This window comes from Dipodomys merriami, unplaced genomic scaffold (genome assembly GCF_024711535.1).
Source record: "Dipodomys merriami isolate MVZ:Mamm:240054 unplaced genomic scaffold, mDipMer1.0.p SCAF_19, whole genome shotgun sequence".
Lineage (NCBI taxonomy): Eukaryota > Metazoa > Chordata > Mammalia > Rodentia > Heteromyidae > Dipodomys > Dipodomys merriami.
The window spans coordinates 20,421,868-20,436,383 of record NW_027203270.1 but is presented as its reverse complement, the minus strand read 5'-3'; the positions used below and the strand labels follow the sequence as shown (position 1 = coordinate 20,436,383).

The window sequence follows — 14,516 nt, the reverse complement described above, 5'->3', positions numbered from 1 at the left end:
TTTATTTTTTAAGAAGTATATACCTCTGAACTTGTCAGTTGCTGTGGTAACAGAAACCTTTGAGGAACAGAAATGTTGATGTTGAGCTATGTATTAAGAGAAAAAAATTAGGAGCAGTGCTGGTGGCTCATACCTGTAATGCTAGCTACGTAGGAGGCTAAGATCTGATGATATCTTGGTTTGGAGCTAACCTGGGCAGGAAAGTCCATAGATTTATTTCCAATTAACGAACAAAAAATTCAGAAGTGGAGATCTGGCTCAAGTGGTAGAGCATTAGCCCTGGGTGAAAAAGCTAAGAGAGAATACTCAGGGCCTGAGTTCAAGCCCAAGTAATGGCACAAAAAAATAAAATCAATGAATTAAACATTGAGCTATCTTGATTCCATATACTCACTTTCCTGACTGCCTTCAACAAGTATGGGTTTTATTCCCTTTCAACTCAAATATTCTGTTTATCAGGCATGATGGCACATACCTGTAATCCTAGCACTCAAAGCAGGAAGATCTAGAGCTCAAGGCCAGCCTGGGCTACATAACAAGACTCTGCCTCAAAAAAATAAAATAAAACAAAATTTCTATGATATTCAGTGGCCAGAAGGGCATTATCGACTCCAGGTGAAATTCTCTTTTTTTTTGGGGGGGGGGGGTCCGGTCGTGGGGCCTGAACTCTGGGCCTGGGCGCTGTCCCTCAGCTCTTCAGCTCAAGGCTAGTGCTCTACCATTTGGACCACAGCGCCACTTCTGGCTTTTTTCTTTTTGCTTATGTGGTGCTGAGGAATCGAACCCAGGGCCTCAGGCATGCAAGGCAAGCACTCTACCACTGAGCCACCTTCCCAGCCCATGAAATTCTCTTTTTAACCTCACTTTGTAGAACTTGTACATGAGTGATATACAAGTTGTTGTGGGTATCAAGGAATGTAATTACTCTCAAGTAATATATTATTTTCAACACTATTATACATGATTTTTTTGAGGCACACTTTTTCTATGTAATGCCCACTAGACTTAAATTCATTATGTTACACAGTATAGGCTCAAACTCATAATCCTCCTGTTCGTGGTGGGATTACAGGCCTGTAACAACACATTCAGTCTCAACTCTGGTTGTTTATATAAACTAAGGTTTTAACTCAGGGCCTTATACTGGACCGGCTGGTGCTCTGCCACTTGTGATGCCATAACACTGTCCCTTAGCTTTTTTGCTCAAGGGTGTTGGTCTGCCACTTGAGCCACAACTCCACTTCCAGCTTTTTGTTGGTTAATTGAAGATAAGAGTCTCATGTACTTTCCTGCCTGGTCTAGCTCTTTTGCCTACCTTGTCTACCTTTCTACTTAGCCTACTGAGTAGTAGGATTACAGGTGTGAACCAATGGTGCCTAGCTATCTGTTTGTCTACCCAGGCTGGCCATGAACTGTGATCCTTCTGCTCTTACCCAAGTAGTTATGACTTTAGACATGAACCACTCTTACCAAACTTGGTTGGACATTTTTGTTTTATTGGGGGTAGGGAGCATATATGTTCACAGTTATTTTATCTCCTTAATGGATTGTGCTTTTTACCATTATGTACTTCTCACCTTTGTCCTTAGTAATAATTTTAGTGTTAAATCCACTTAATCTCTTATACATACCCCAGCTCCCTTTTAGTGACTGTTTGCATTGTATATATTTTCCATCATTTTACTTTCAATCAATTTGTGACTTTGAATCGAAAGTGTGGTTTTTGTTGACAGCACAAAATGGGATTGTATATTTTAAAAATCTATTCTGGGCTACAGTATACCTCAAGGGATAAACTGCTTGTCTAACAAATATGAGGCCCACATACTTGTTAATTATTTAATCATAAACACACACATATACACGCAGCAAGAAAACATTTTCTGCCTTTTAATTGAAGTTTAATCTAATCAAATACTAATTAGCATAAACAGTGAAGGCTTTATTTGTTATTGTGCTCAATGTCATATCTCTTTCCTCACTTCCACCATTAGTACCTTCTTTGAGATATTTTCTAACATATTACTTTAATTCCTTTTTTTACCTATATAATTTTGATTTATTTTCTTAATGATTACCCTACAGATTATCATTAACATCTTAATTAATGTTCTACTTTAGATTAATGTCTATTTTCATTAGTGTACAAAAGACTGTTCCATTATACCATTATCATACTTTCCTTTACACTTCACTGTCAAATATTATATCTTCATTCACTTTGTGCTCATTAGCACAGACCTATAACTATACAATTTTTTAAATCATTGGGAAAATAGTTATAAACCAAAACTGTATTTGCATGTCTTTCTGTATATGTATGTGTCAGTCCCAGGGCTGGAACGGAGGGCTAGGGTGTTGTTCCTGAGGTTTTGACTCAAGGCTAGTGTAGTACCAATTGAACCAAAGCTTCACTTCCAGCTTTTAGATAGCTAATCGGAGATAAGAACCTGATGGAATTTCCTGCATGGCTGGCTTTGAATTGCAATGCTCAGCTCTTGGCCTCCAGAGTACATAAGCCCCTGGCACCCAGCTTATATTTTGTTTTATACTATGTTTTTAGCAGTACTGTGATTTGAACTTGGGACCTTGTGCTTAAGAGGCAGGCACTCTATAACTTCCAGCCCATAAACACTTCTTTTGGTTTTTTTTGTTGTTTTTTGCTGATCCTGGGGCTGTCTCCCTGAGCTCCTTTTGCACAAGACTAGCAGCCACAGTGCCACTTCCAGTTTTTTCTGTGATTAATTTAAGAGTCTCACAGCCAGGCATCGGTGGCTCATGCCTGTAATCTTAGCTACTCGGGAGGCTGAGAGCTGAGGATTGTGGTTCAAAGCCAGCCCCAGGCAGGAAAGTCCATGAGACTCTCTTCTCCAAAACTACCAGAAAACCAGAATTGACTCTGTGTCTCAAGTGGTAGAGTGCTAGCCTTGAGCTAAAGAGTTTGAGGGACAGCACCCAGGCTCAGATGGTTCAAGTCCCACGACTGACAAAAAAAAAAAAAAATCTCACATACTTTCCTTCCTGGACTACTTTTGAACTGTGATTCTTAGATCTCAGCCTCCTGAGTAGCTAGGATGACAGGCATGAGTCACCAACACCCAGCACCAAGAACATATTTAAAATAGGTGAATGAAATCTACCAATTCATTATCACAGTTTCCTTAAGGACTATTTAGTTTGATTCCCAGTCACCCCTTATGTAAGGAAATAGTTCAAGTACATGAGTATGAATAAAGAAAAGAGCAGAATGGCAAAAGAAACAGACCAACAGGTTTTATTAAAGACTAATAAAGACTGAAAACTGGAGAAGGGTAACCAAGTCTTCTTCAACCTGGCTTCCTGTACAACTAAGGTCTTTTTTTTTTTTTTTTGTCAGTCATGGTGCTTGAACTCTGGGCCTGGGCGCTGTCCCTCAGCTCTTCAGCTCAAGGCTCGCTCTACCACTTGAGCCACAGCGCCACTTCCAATGTGTTTTTTTAAATTAAGGAGTGTGAGGTCAAGGGTAGTTTGGATGGCATGGGGAGGGGGACAGGTTGAGAACAAGGGAAGGAGCCCTTTGTGCTGAGATGCAAGCAGGGTGGACAAGCAATCTTGAGTTACATGAAAGGGGATGTGTCTACAAACAGTATGGCCCTCAGTTCACGGATTATCTCTTTTATAACCCCAGGGTGTTTGGGGAGGAGGGGGGGGGCGATGTTTCAGTGCTAGGTCAGCAGCAAGGGCAGTTTTTTTTTTTTTTTTGGCCAGTTATGGGGCCTGAACTCTGGGCCTGGGCACTGTCACTTAGGTCTTCAGCTCAAGGCTAGCACTCTACCACTTGAGCCACAGCACCACTTCTGACTTTTTCTGCTTATGTGGTGCTGAGGAATCGAACTCAGGGTTTCATGCATACAAGGCAAGCACTCTACCACTGAGCCACCCTAGCCCAAGGGCAGTTTTATGATATAGTTGTCAGGAATAAAGTGAGTGCTTTTCGTTTTACATATCCATATATGGACTATAATTTATTTCTTTGTACCTCACATAAATTTCTGATGAAAATTTGTCATTTAAATACTGAAATATAGCAATATGGAAATAGATCCCACAGCCTGAGGGTTTGATATTGCAGCTCCTTAAGTATCAATTTCTATTTACTGTAGTAACATCTCCAACTATTTCTCACATGCCAATATTGTTTGTCATGTGTGACCCACCAAAATCTCTACTTTCTTAGCTATACATGGTCAGCTAATATTTGAATAGAGAATTCATTAAGTGCTAGAAAACAACATGTCTCTCAGTTTTTTCAAAAGGCATCTTGGGACTATACTCTCCTAGATAGATAGAGCTATGCCTTAGTTTCCACTCTAAGGAAGAGAGAGGGGAAAGTAGGGGGAAAGGCAGAGAGGGAAAGGTAGGGGGAGATGGAGATGGAGATGGATTTATTCATGTTAATGATGTGCAAGTACAATGTTATTTATCAAACAAACAAACCCAGCAAACCTCTGGCTCTAGGCCTGGCCCTGGGGGTGACAATGACAATAAAATATGGTTCCTGTCCTCAAGGAGCTGATAGTGCAGGGAAGATGGACAAGTACAGAGGGCATTGCCTGTAGTTTAACAAAGCTCCAGTGTGACAGAAAAACACAAGTGAAAGTAGATCATGGGAGTATGGCTTTAGCCAGTTCAAAGTCAATGAATTGGTCCTATTTTTTTCTTTAAATTACTCCATAAATTGTTTGAATTTATGGACATGATTTAACTTTGTGAGCGAATTAGTCCATAAACTGTTTAAATTTATAAGGATGAATTATGGAAGATGCTGAAGTGTTTCCTGGGGGGCAAGGGCTCCCCCTCAGGGCTATCGTTTTGACCTCAAAGTTCTTTGGATGTTTTTTTCCTCTGCTATCCAATCCCTTTTCTACTCTCACCCCTTTTCTTTTCTCCATAAAGCAGGACTTCATAGATTCTAAATGACCTGTAGTAAAGACAAAGTGACTTCATTTTACCTAAAAGTTTCATACTGTGCTGATAATTTTAATTCCATTGTAATTTGCAGAATTCTCAATCGTAATCCTCTGATAGCTGTGGAAGATATTCATCTTTTTAAATTGCCAGCATTAAAATATCTGTAAGTACTGGGATAATCTTAGAAATCCTGAGATGATCACTGCTGTTCTTTACATTTTCAAAGGTTAAGTATTTTATAGTTAGGCTAAGAAAGTAATCATTTTAGTTGTAACTGGATAATTTAAGTTATTGGCAAAGGAAAAGATTAAGAAAGGAGGTATAATAAACAAGACAGCCAGCAGAAGAAAACATAGAAGTAGAGCATGTAAACATGTATAGAAATGTCACTCATTCCTGTAAGCAAAGACAGAGGTGTATATTATTTTAAAGAAAAATGCAGAGAGGAATATGCAGAGAGGAATACATTGTGAAAATGAAAAGGTAATGTTCAGAAAAAAAGATATAAGTTCTATTCAATGCCAAGGTCATTAATCTGGTTAATTGGACAGTAAAAAATTGCTTTCTGAAATTATCTTCTGGGACAAACTGAAATGGATAGCTATATAAAGAAGTCAAAATTACAGGCACCAGTGGCTCAAGCCTGTAATCCTAGCTACTAAGAAGGCTGAGATATGAGGATCATAGTTCAAAGCCAGCCTGGGCAGGAAAGTCTATGAGGCTCTTATCTGCAATAAACCACCAGAAAACCGGAAGTGGCACTGTAGCTCAAGTGGTACAGTGCTAGCCTTGAGCTGAAGAGCTGAGGGACAGCGCCCAGGCACAGAGTTCAAGCCCCATGACCAACCCCCTCCAAAAAAAGTCAAAATTAAAGTAATTATAAATGCTTGAAATATGCTTGATTTTGTATTTATTTACTTAATTTTTGATAACAGAGTTTGAACTCAAGGTGTTATGCTTGCATAGCTTGCTTGATTCTCTACCACTTCATCCATGTCTCTAGCACAACTTTTTACTGGTTGTCTTGGAGATGGAATCTCATGAACTTCTCTACTTAGGCTGGCTTTGAACTGCAGTCCCCTAGATCTCAGTCTCTTAAGTAGCTAAGGTTATTGGCATAAGACAGGAACACATATTGAATTATCTTTTTTAAAGATTGCTGGTCTTGGGGCTTGAACTTGACTGGGTGTTGTCACTAAGCTTTGTGCTCAAGGCTAGTATAGTGCTCTACCACTTGAGCCACAGCTCAACTTCCAGATTTTTTATGCTTAATTGGGGATAAAAATCTCATGGACTTTCTTGGTCAGACTGGCTTTGAACCATGATTGTTATATCTCAGCCTCCTGAGTAGCTAGGATTACAGGTATGAGCCACCAGCTGAATGAGCCACCACCTGGCTGAATTATGTTTTTAAGTTTGCAACATTTGTATTTGGTTCATCATAAATGGGTTGACTTTCTCCCTCAGAGACATGGGAAGAACGCAAGTGCAACTTGCAACAGTTGAGAACATCCTCACGATGACTCTTGAGTTGGAAAAACTGTAAGCTAACTTGTTTCTTTACAGCACATATATTTCTTCTCTATTTATATCACCTATTTTAAGCTTACTAATTTCATTAATAAAATTAACTTCATTAATTTATGCTTATTAGTTTATTAATATACTTTGAGGCACAATTTTCATGAGTAACTTCACACTTTTTAAGGGTATAGTTTAATGAGTTTGTTTAGCCATGTAACCACTACCATGTACCTATCACCCACAAAAGGCCACTCAGGCCCTTTGAAGTTAGTTCATTTCTACCACCACTGGCCCCTGGAAACCCTCAATCTTATTTCTGTCCCTGCATTTCTCCCCTTTTTAGAACATCCTATAAATGAAATCATAGAATGTGTGGAGGTTTGGCTTCTGTCACATCAGAAAACCCTTAGCATGTCCCACTGGCAATAAATGTGATTGCAATTGCTCCACTGGCAATAAATGTGATTGCAATTGCTCCACATCTTCCCCTGATCCTTCTAGTTTGACTTTCTAAAGTTTTTAGCCTTCTTATAGTAGGCTGTGTAGTGGTGTGTTAGTGTGTTCTTAATTTTCATTTTGTTGCTCATGATGTTGAATGTTTATGTGTAAGTATCATCCTTACTGAAATTTCTATTCAAATTTGTTCTCATATTTTATTTAGGCATTTATTCTTGCTGAATTGTGTGTGTGTGTGTGTGTGTGTGTGTGTGTGTGTGTGTGTGTGTGTGTGTGTGTGTGTGTGTGTGTGTGTGTGTGTGTGTGTGTGTGTGTGTGTGTGTGTGTGTGTGTGTGTGTGTGTGTGTGTGTGTGTGTGTGTGTAGGGGAGAGGGAAGAGCTTGAAATCAGGGCTTGGTTGCTGTCCCTGAGCTTTTTTGCTCAAAGCTAGTGCTCTGTCACTTTGAACTACAGCTCCCCTTTCAGCTTTTTGATTAATTGGAGCTTAGTCTCTCAGACTTTCCTGTTTTAGCTGGCTTTGAACTGCATTCCTCAGTCTCCTGATTAGCTAGAATTACAGGCATGAGTCACCAGCACCTGTCTTATTGAATATTAAGAGTGCTTATACCTATCTGGTACAAGTCTTTCTTCTCAGACATGTCATTGTACATATCTTCTCTCTGTTTATGGCTATTTATTCTATTAAGTGAGTTCTCAAGAACTTCAATTTTGGGATGGGAATGTGGCTTAGTGGTAGAGTGCTTGCCTAGCATGCATGAAGTCCTCAGAACCACATAAACTTTAGAAAAAGCCAGAAGTGGCACTGTGGCTCAAGTGATAGAGTGCTAGACTTGAGCAAAAGAAGTTCAGGGACAGTGCCCAGGCCCTGAATTCAAGCCCTGGACTGGGGTGGGGGGGGCCTTCATTTTTTTAACATATATTTTTGATGATCTCTCACTTCACATTTTTTTCTAAGAACTCTGTGTCTAAGAATGCATTCTTGCTAGGTGTAGTGGCTTTTACCTGTACTCCCTAACACTTCAGAGCAGATCAGGAGGATTAGTTTTACCCAGCCTGGGTCAAAAGTCAGAGAGATCGTCTAATCCATGCTATGTGAGGAACATGGTAGGAAGATCACTACCCAAGCAAGGCCTCAACCAAAACATTTTTTCCCTTTAGGAAAAAAAACACTGATGCAAAAAGTGGGTGGGCAGCATCTGTACATTCTATGGTCACTTAGTGTCATTGCTGTGGGTTTGTAAAACAGACATGATGGTGGTAGAAATATAGCACCACATATGACAGTCAGGAAACAAAGAGAGTGACACAAGAAGGGCCCAAGGGCCGGGCGCTGGTGGCTCACGCCTGTAATCCTAGCTACTCAGGAGGCTGAGATCTGAGGATCATGGTTCAAAGCCAGCCCGGGCAGGAAAGACTGTGAGACTCCTATCTCCAATAAACCACCAGAAAACCGGAAGTGGCGCTGTAGCTCAAGTGGTAGAGCTGAGGGACAGCGCCCAGGCCCAGAGTTCAATTCCCACGACCGACCAAAAAAAAAAAAGAAGGTCCCAAGGAACAATGCCAGTAACCTATTTTCTTCATCTAGACCTCACTTCCTAAGAACACATTGAGCTATCAATGTGTTATTACTAAGGTTTATGCCCTTAGAATCCAATTACATCTTAATAGCTATACCAGCTGGGGACAGACCAAGCCTTCAACACATAACCTTGTGAAATCATCTCCTATCTAAATCAGAACAGGGGCTCACTTTACTTATTTTATATTTCTTTTTTTTTTAATTTTTTGTCGGTCATGGGGCTTGAACTCTGGGCTTGGGCGCTGTCCCTCAGCTCTTCAATTCAAGGCAAAAGCTTTACCACTTGAGCTTCAGTGCCACTTCTGGTTTTCTAGTGGTTTATTGAAGATATGAGTCTCACGGACTTTCCTGCCCAGGCTGGCTTTGAACCGTGATCCTCAGATATCAGCCTCCTGAGTAGCTAGGATTACAGGCATGAGCCACCGGCTCCTGGCTTTTATTTTATATTTCTTCCTGATCCCTCTCCTTGACTGCATGGTATCCAATGTCTTGAAACCTGATGGGTGATAAATATTTTTTTGTATTTGTTTGGTTGCTTCTGGTGGGAGCTTATATCTTTGCCAGAAGCTAATAATATTCTTTGAATCTGTTTTGCTTTCATTCTCAATAAATCAAAGATCAGGTGGTGAATCTCATGTTTTAATTACTTAGATCTGAAAATTTTCACTACTTTTTTTGGTTTTTCATTGGCAAACTTAAAAAAAAATCTACATTTTTTGCAAATCACTCCATAATCTGAGTTTCTCTTTTCCACATGAGTAATTTAGCCCATAATGCTGATTTTATTATCATAAATGGTAGTATTCTTGGTAATTCGTAAATACTCTGTGAGGTAGGGATTTGATATCTGTAAACATCTATAAAGATACTGACAAGCCAGGTACATGTGGCTCACGCCTGTAATCCTAGCTACTCAGGAGGCTGAGATCTAAGGATCACGGTTCAAAGCCAGCCCGGGCAGGAAAGTCCGTGAGACACTTATCTCCAATAAACCACTAGAAAACCAGAAGTGTCACTGTGGCTCAAGTGGTAGAGCACTCGCCTTGAGCTGAAGAGCACAGGGACCCATGACCAACTAAAAAAAAAAAAAAAGATACTGATATAAACACCTTTTCATCCAATTATGTATCAGTGATAATCATCTAAACAAATTATTACTTAGTGGTCACAAAATGAAGATTTTCTAATTTTATCATTCCTATTACATTGATTAGCTTTTGTATTATTGTATTAAAGGTGAGCTCCTCATCTTTGAAAGTACCAAAATAAATTAATGAATTCTTTATAGTATGTTATGCCTTATTATCTTTATTTTTAAATCTTTATTGAAAAGGTGATGAGCAGGGCGTTAAAGTTACATAAGTAAGGTAATGAATACATGTTTTTAAAACACTGTTACCCAATCCCTCATTTTCTCCCTCTTACCCCTTCCTACTCCCTTCTCCTTCAAGTTGTAAGGTTCATATCCAACATGGTGTCAAGTGAGTATCAGTGTCACATTAGTTTATCCTTTGTCCTGCTGTTTCTGTGATTCCCTTTCCCTTCCACAGATTGAATTTTTTTTTTTTTTTGGCTGTGGGGCCTGAACTCTGGGCCTGGGCACTATCCCTCAGCTCTTCAGCTACCACTTGAGCCACAGTGCCACTTCCAGCTTTTTCTGCTTATGTGGTGCTAAGGAATCTAACCCAGGGTCTCATGCATGCAAAGCAAGCACTCTACCACTGAGCCACCTTCCTGGCCCAAGCTTCTTTTTTTTGGGGGGGGGGCCCAATCGTGGAGCCTGAACTCTGGGTCTGGGTGCTGTCCCTCAGCTCTTCAGCTCAAGGCTAGCGCTCTACCACTTGAGCCACAGCGCCACTTCCGGTTTTTTTCTTTTGCTTATGTGGTGCTAAGGAATTGAACCCAGGGCCTCATGCATGCAAGGCAAGCCCTCTACCACTGAGCCACCTTCCCAGCTGAATAATCTTATATACAAGACACAAGATATAGAAAAGAGAAACAAACAAAACCCTACAATAGGACATAAGAAGAACCTCTTGTTTTTGTATCTTGGAGTTCATGTTGATAAGCTTCATTATATATGGTCCTATGCACTCAGCAATTGGTTTATTGAGATCCCCTGTTAAGAATATCATAGACAGGGGCTAGGAAGGTGGCTCAGTGGTAGAGTGTTTGCCTCTCATGCATGAGTCCCTGGGTTCGATTCATCAACACCACATTATCAGAAAAAGCTGGAAGTGGTGCTGTGGCTCAAGTGGTAGAGTGTCAGCCTTGAGCTGAAGATCTGAAGGACAGGACAGCATCCAGGCCCAGAGTTCAAGCCCCATGACTGACAAAAAATAAAAAATAAATAAATAAATAAAATAATATCATAGACACATTATAGATCTTACAAATGAGGGAAACTATGCAACCTACTTTTCTTTGTGTCTGGTTTACTTAATATATTTTTTCCAGGTCTTTCCATTTCCTTACCAATGGGGCAATACCATTCTTTCTGATGGAAGCACAGAACTCCATTGTATATATATATAACATCTTGATCCTTTCATCTACCAGGGGGATTTGGGTTGGTTCCATAGCTTCGCTGTGGTAAATAATGCTACAATGAACATGGTTGTGATGGTAGCTTTAGTTATGGCCTTGTTTGTGGTCATTTGGGTAAATGCCCAGGAGTGGGATTGCTAGATCATAGGGGAGCTTTATGTTTAGTCTTTTTTTTTTGTCTTTTCTTTTTTGGTACTGGGGATCGAACCCAGGATGTTGCACTTGCTAGGCAAGCACTTTGCCACTAAGCTACATCCCAGCCCTATGTTTAGTCTTTTGAGGAACCTCCATACTGCTTTCCAGAGTGATTGGACAAGTTTGCACTCCCACCAACAATGTAGTAGCATTCCGCTTTGGCCACCAGCCAGCATCTGTTGTTTTTAGGTTTCTTTCTTTCTTTCTTTCTTTCTTTCTTTCTTTCATTCTTTCTTTCCTTCTTTCTTTTCTTTCTTTTCTTTCCTTTTCCTTTCTTTCTTTCTTTTCTTTCCTTTTCCTTTCTTTCTTTCTTTCTTTCCTTTTCCTTTCTTTCTTTCTTTCTTTCTTTCTTTCTTTCTTTCTTTCTTTCTTTCTTTCTTTCTTTCTTTCTTTCTTTCTTTCTTTCTTTCTTTCTTTCTTTCTTTCTTTCTATGTTGTTTTGATTTGCATTTCTTTTATGGCCAAAGATGTTGAGCATTTCTTCATGTATCTCTTGGCCATTCATATTTCTTCTTCAGAGAAGTCTAAGTCTTTAACCCACTTGTTAATGGAGTGGTTGTTTCTTTGGGGGTTTGTTTTGGGGAAATTTAATTTCTTGAGCTGTAGGTATATTTTAGTTATGAGGCCCTTGTCTGTTGTATGGCTAACAAGAATAGTCTCCCAGTCTATGGGCTTTCTATATATCTTGCTAGCTATGTCCTTTGCCTTGCAGAAGCTCTGCAGTTTAATGCAATACCATTTGTCCAACCTTTCTTTGATTTGTTGTTTTTTTGGGTCTTTATTAAGAAACTTTCAAACTGTGCCCAGGAGCCCAAGGGTTTCTCCTATTCCTTCCTATAATTTTTCCCAGGGTATCTGCTTTTACCTTGAGGTCTGTGACCATTTGGAATTGATGCTGGTGCAGGGTAAAATATAAGGATCTAACTTGTTTTCTACATGTGTTTAGCCAATTCTGCCAGCACCATTTGTTTAAGATGCTTTCTTCCATCCTACTTTTTTTGGTTCCCTTGTCGAAGATTAGGTGGCCATAAGTCTGCAGGTTAATTTCTGGGTCTTCAGTTCTATTCCATTGCTCCTCAGGTCTGTTCTTGTGCCAGTATCAAGCTTTTTTTTTTCTTCTGTTGATCATAGGGCTTGAACTCTGGGCTTGGGCACTGTCCCTCAGCTCTTCAGCTCAAGGCAAGTGCTCTACCACTTGAGCCACAGCACCACTTCCAGTTTTCAAGTGGTTTATTAGCGATAAGAGTCTCACGGACTTTCAAGCCTGAGCTGGCTTTGAATCGTGATCCTCAGATCTCAGCTTCCTGAGTAGTTAGGATTACAGGTGTGAGCCACTGGTGCCCGGCTTCAAGCTATTTTTATTACCACAGCTTTGTAATAGAGTTTGAAGTTTGGTATAGGTATTCCTCCAGCACTGTTCTTCCTGCTAAGGACTGTTTGTGTTATTGTTACATATGAATTTTTGGATTGCTTCTTCTGTTTCATTAAAGACAGAAGTTGGGATATTGATGGGGGTATGGCATTGAATTTGTATATAGCCTTTGGCAATATTGCCATTATCACATGTTAACCCTCTCAATACAGGAGCCTGGAACGTTTTTTTCCTTCCTCAGATCTGCTTTAATTTCCTTTTTCAGAGTTTTGAAGTTTTCATTGTAGATGTCCTTCACTTCTTTGGTTAAGATGATACCTAGGATTTTGGTTTTTATAGGCTATTGCAAAAGGAATTGCTTTCTTAATATCAGTCTCTCCCTTTTCATTGTTGACATATAGAAAAGCTACTGATTTTAGAGGATTAATCTTATTTTATTTTTGTCAGTCATGGGCTTGAACTCTGGGCCTGGGGGCTCAGCTCTTCAGCTCAAGGTGAACACTTTACACTTGAGCCACAGTGCCACTTTTTCGGCTTTCTGCTTATGTGGTGCTGAGGAATTGAAACCAGGGCCTCATGCATGCAAGGCAAGCACTCCACCACTGAGCCGCCTTCCTAGCCCTGGGGATTAATTTTATTCCCTGCTACTCCAAAGTTTTGTATCGGCTCAGGTAACCTGGGAATAGAGTCTATGGGATTCTCTTAATATAGGATCATGTCATCTGCAAAGAGGGGGAGTTTTACTTTTTCTTTCCCTATTTGGATCTCTTTCATGTTTCCTGTTGCCTTATTGCTCTAGCTAGGAATTCTAATGCTATATTGAAGAGGAGTGGAGAAAGCAGACATCCTAGTCTCATTCATGTTATCTTTGTGTGTGTGTGTGTGTGTGTGTGTGTACTGCTGACATCAAATCTAAAGCTTCATATGTGCTAGACAAGCACTCTACAATTGAGCTGCACACCTAACCCCTCTTTCCTTAAAAAAAAAAATTGTACAGGGCTGGGAAGGTGGCTCAGTGGTAGAGTGCTTGCCTTGTATACATGAGGCCCTGGGTTCGATTCCTCAGCACCACATAAGCAGAAAAAAAAATTGTACAGAAGTAAGTACTTTTTTTTGGGGGGGGGGGTCCGGTCATGGGGCCTGAACTCTTGGCCTACATGCTGTCCCCCAGCTCTTCAGCTCAAGGCTAGTGCTCTAGCACTTGAGCCACAGTGCCACTTCCACTTTTTCTGCTTATGTGGTGCTGAGGAATCGAACCCAGGGCCTCATGCATGCAAGACAAGCACTCTACAATTGAGCCACCTTCGCAGCCCCATAGGACTTTTTTAAAGATAATGTCATCCCTTCCTTTACTGTCCCCTGGTTTCTCGCTCCTTTCCCTGCCCACAAGTTGTATAGGCTACCCACTTTTTTATGTGCTCAGAGTGCCTACATTTGACCATTGTGATATATAGTTTCTTTTTTTTCTTCTTTTTTTTTTTTTTTTTGGTCGGTCGTGGGGCTTGAACTCTGGGCCTAGGCGCTGTCCCTCAGCTCTTCAACTCAAGGTGAGCGCTCTACCACTTGAGCTACAGCGCCACTTCCGGTTTTCTGGTGGTTTATTGGAGATAGGAGTCTCACGGTTTCTCCTGCCCGGGCTGGCTTTGAACCGCGATCCTCATATCTCAGCCTCCTGAGTAGCTAGGATTACAGGCGTGAGCCACCAGCGCCCGGCCATTGTGATATATAGTTTCTTAAACACACCATCTGCGTTAAACTAAACAGATTTTTGTGCCCAAAATAAAGGATAATATTTATTACTCCCAATATAAATTGAGAAAGGGACTCTTGAATTTGGAATTGTTTTCAAATTCTTCTTAGAAGTCTTCCTCCTTAAAGTGTACTCTCAGACTA

General features: G+C 40.4%; 1 protein-coding gene across 3 annotated transcripts in view; it reads left to right on the top strand.

Annotated features, from left to right (window-relative positions):
* Positions 1–14,516, top strand: part of LOC138830838 (leucine-rich repeat-containing protein 37A-like) — a 52,430-nt gene that overhangs the window by 26,773 nt on the left and 11,141 nt on the right. For all 3 annotated transcript variants that reach the window (XM_070027646.1, XM_070027647.1, XM_070027645.1), the window contains 2 exons: positions 5,042–5,113; positions 6,418–6,492. In XM_070027646.1, coding sequence (XP_069883747.1) covers positions 5,042–5,113; positions 6,418–6,492 — 147 coding nt within the window. The remainder of the gene's footprint in view (positions 1–5,041; positions 5,114–6,417; positions 6,493–14,516) is intronic.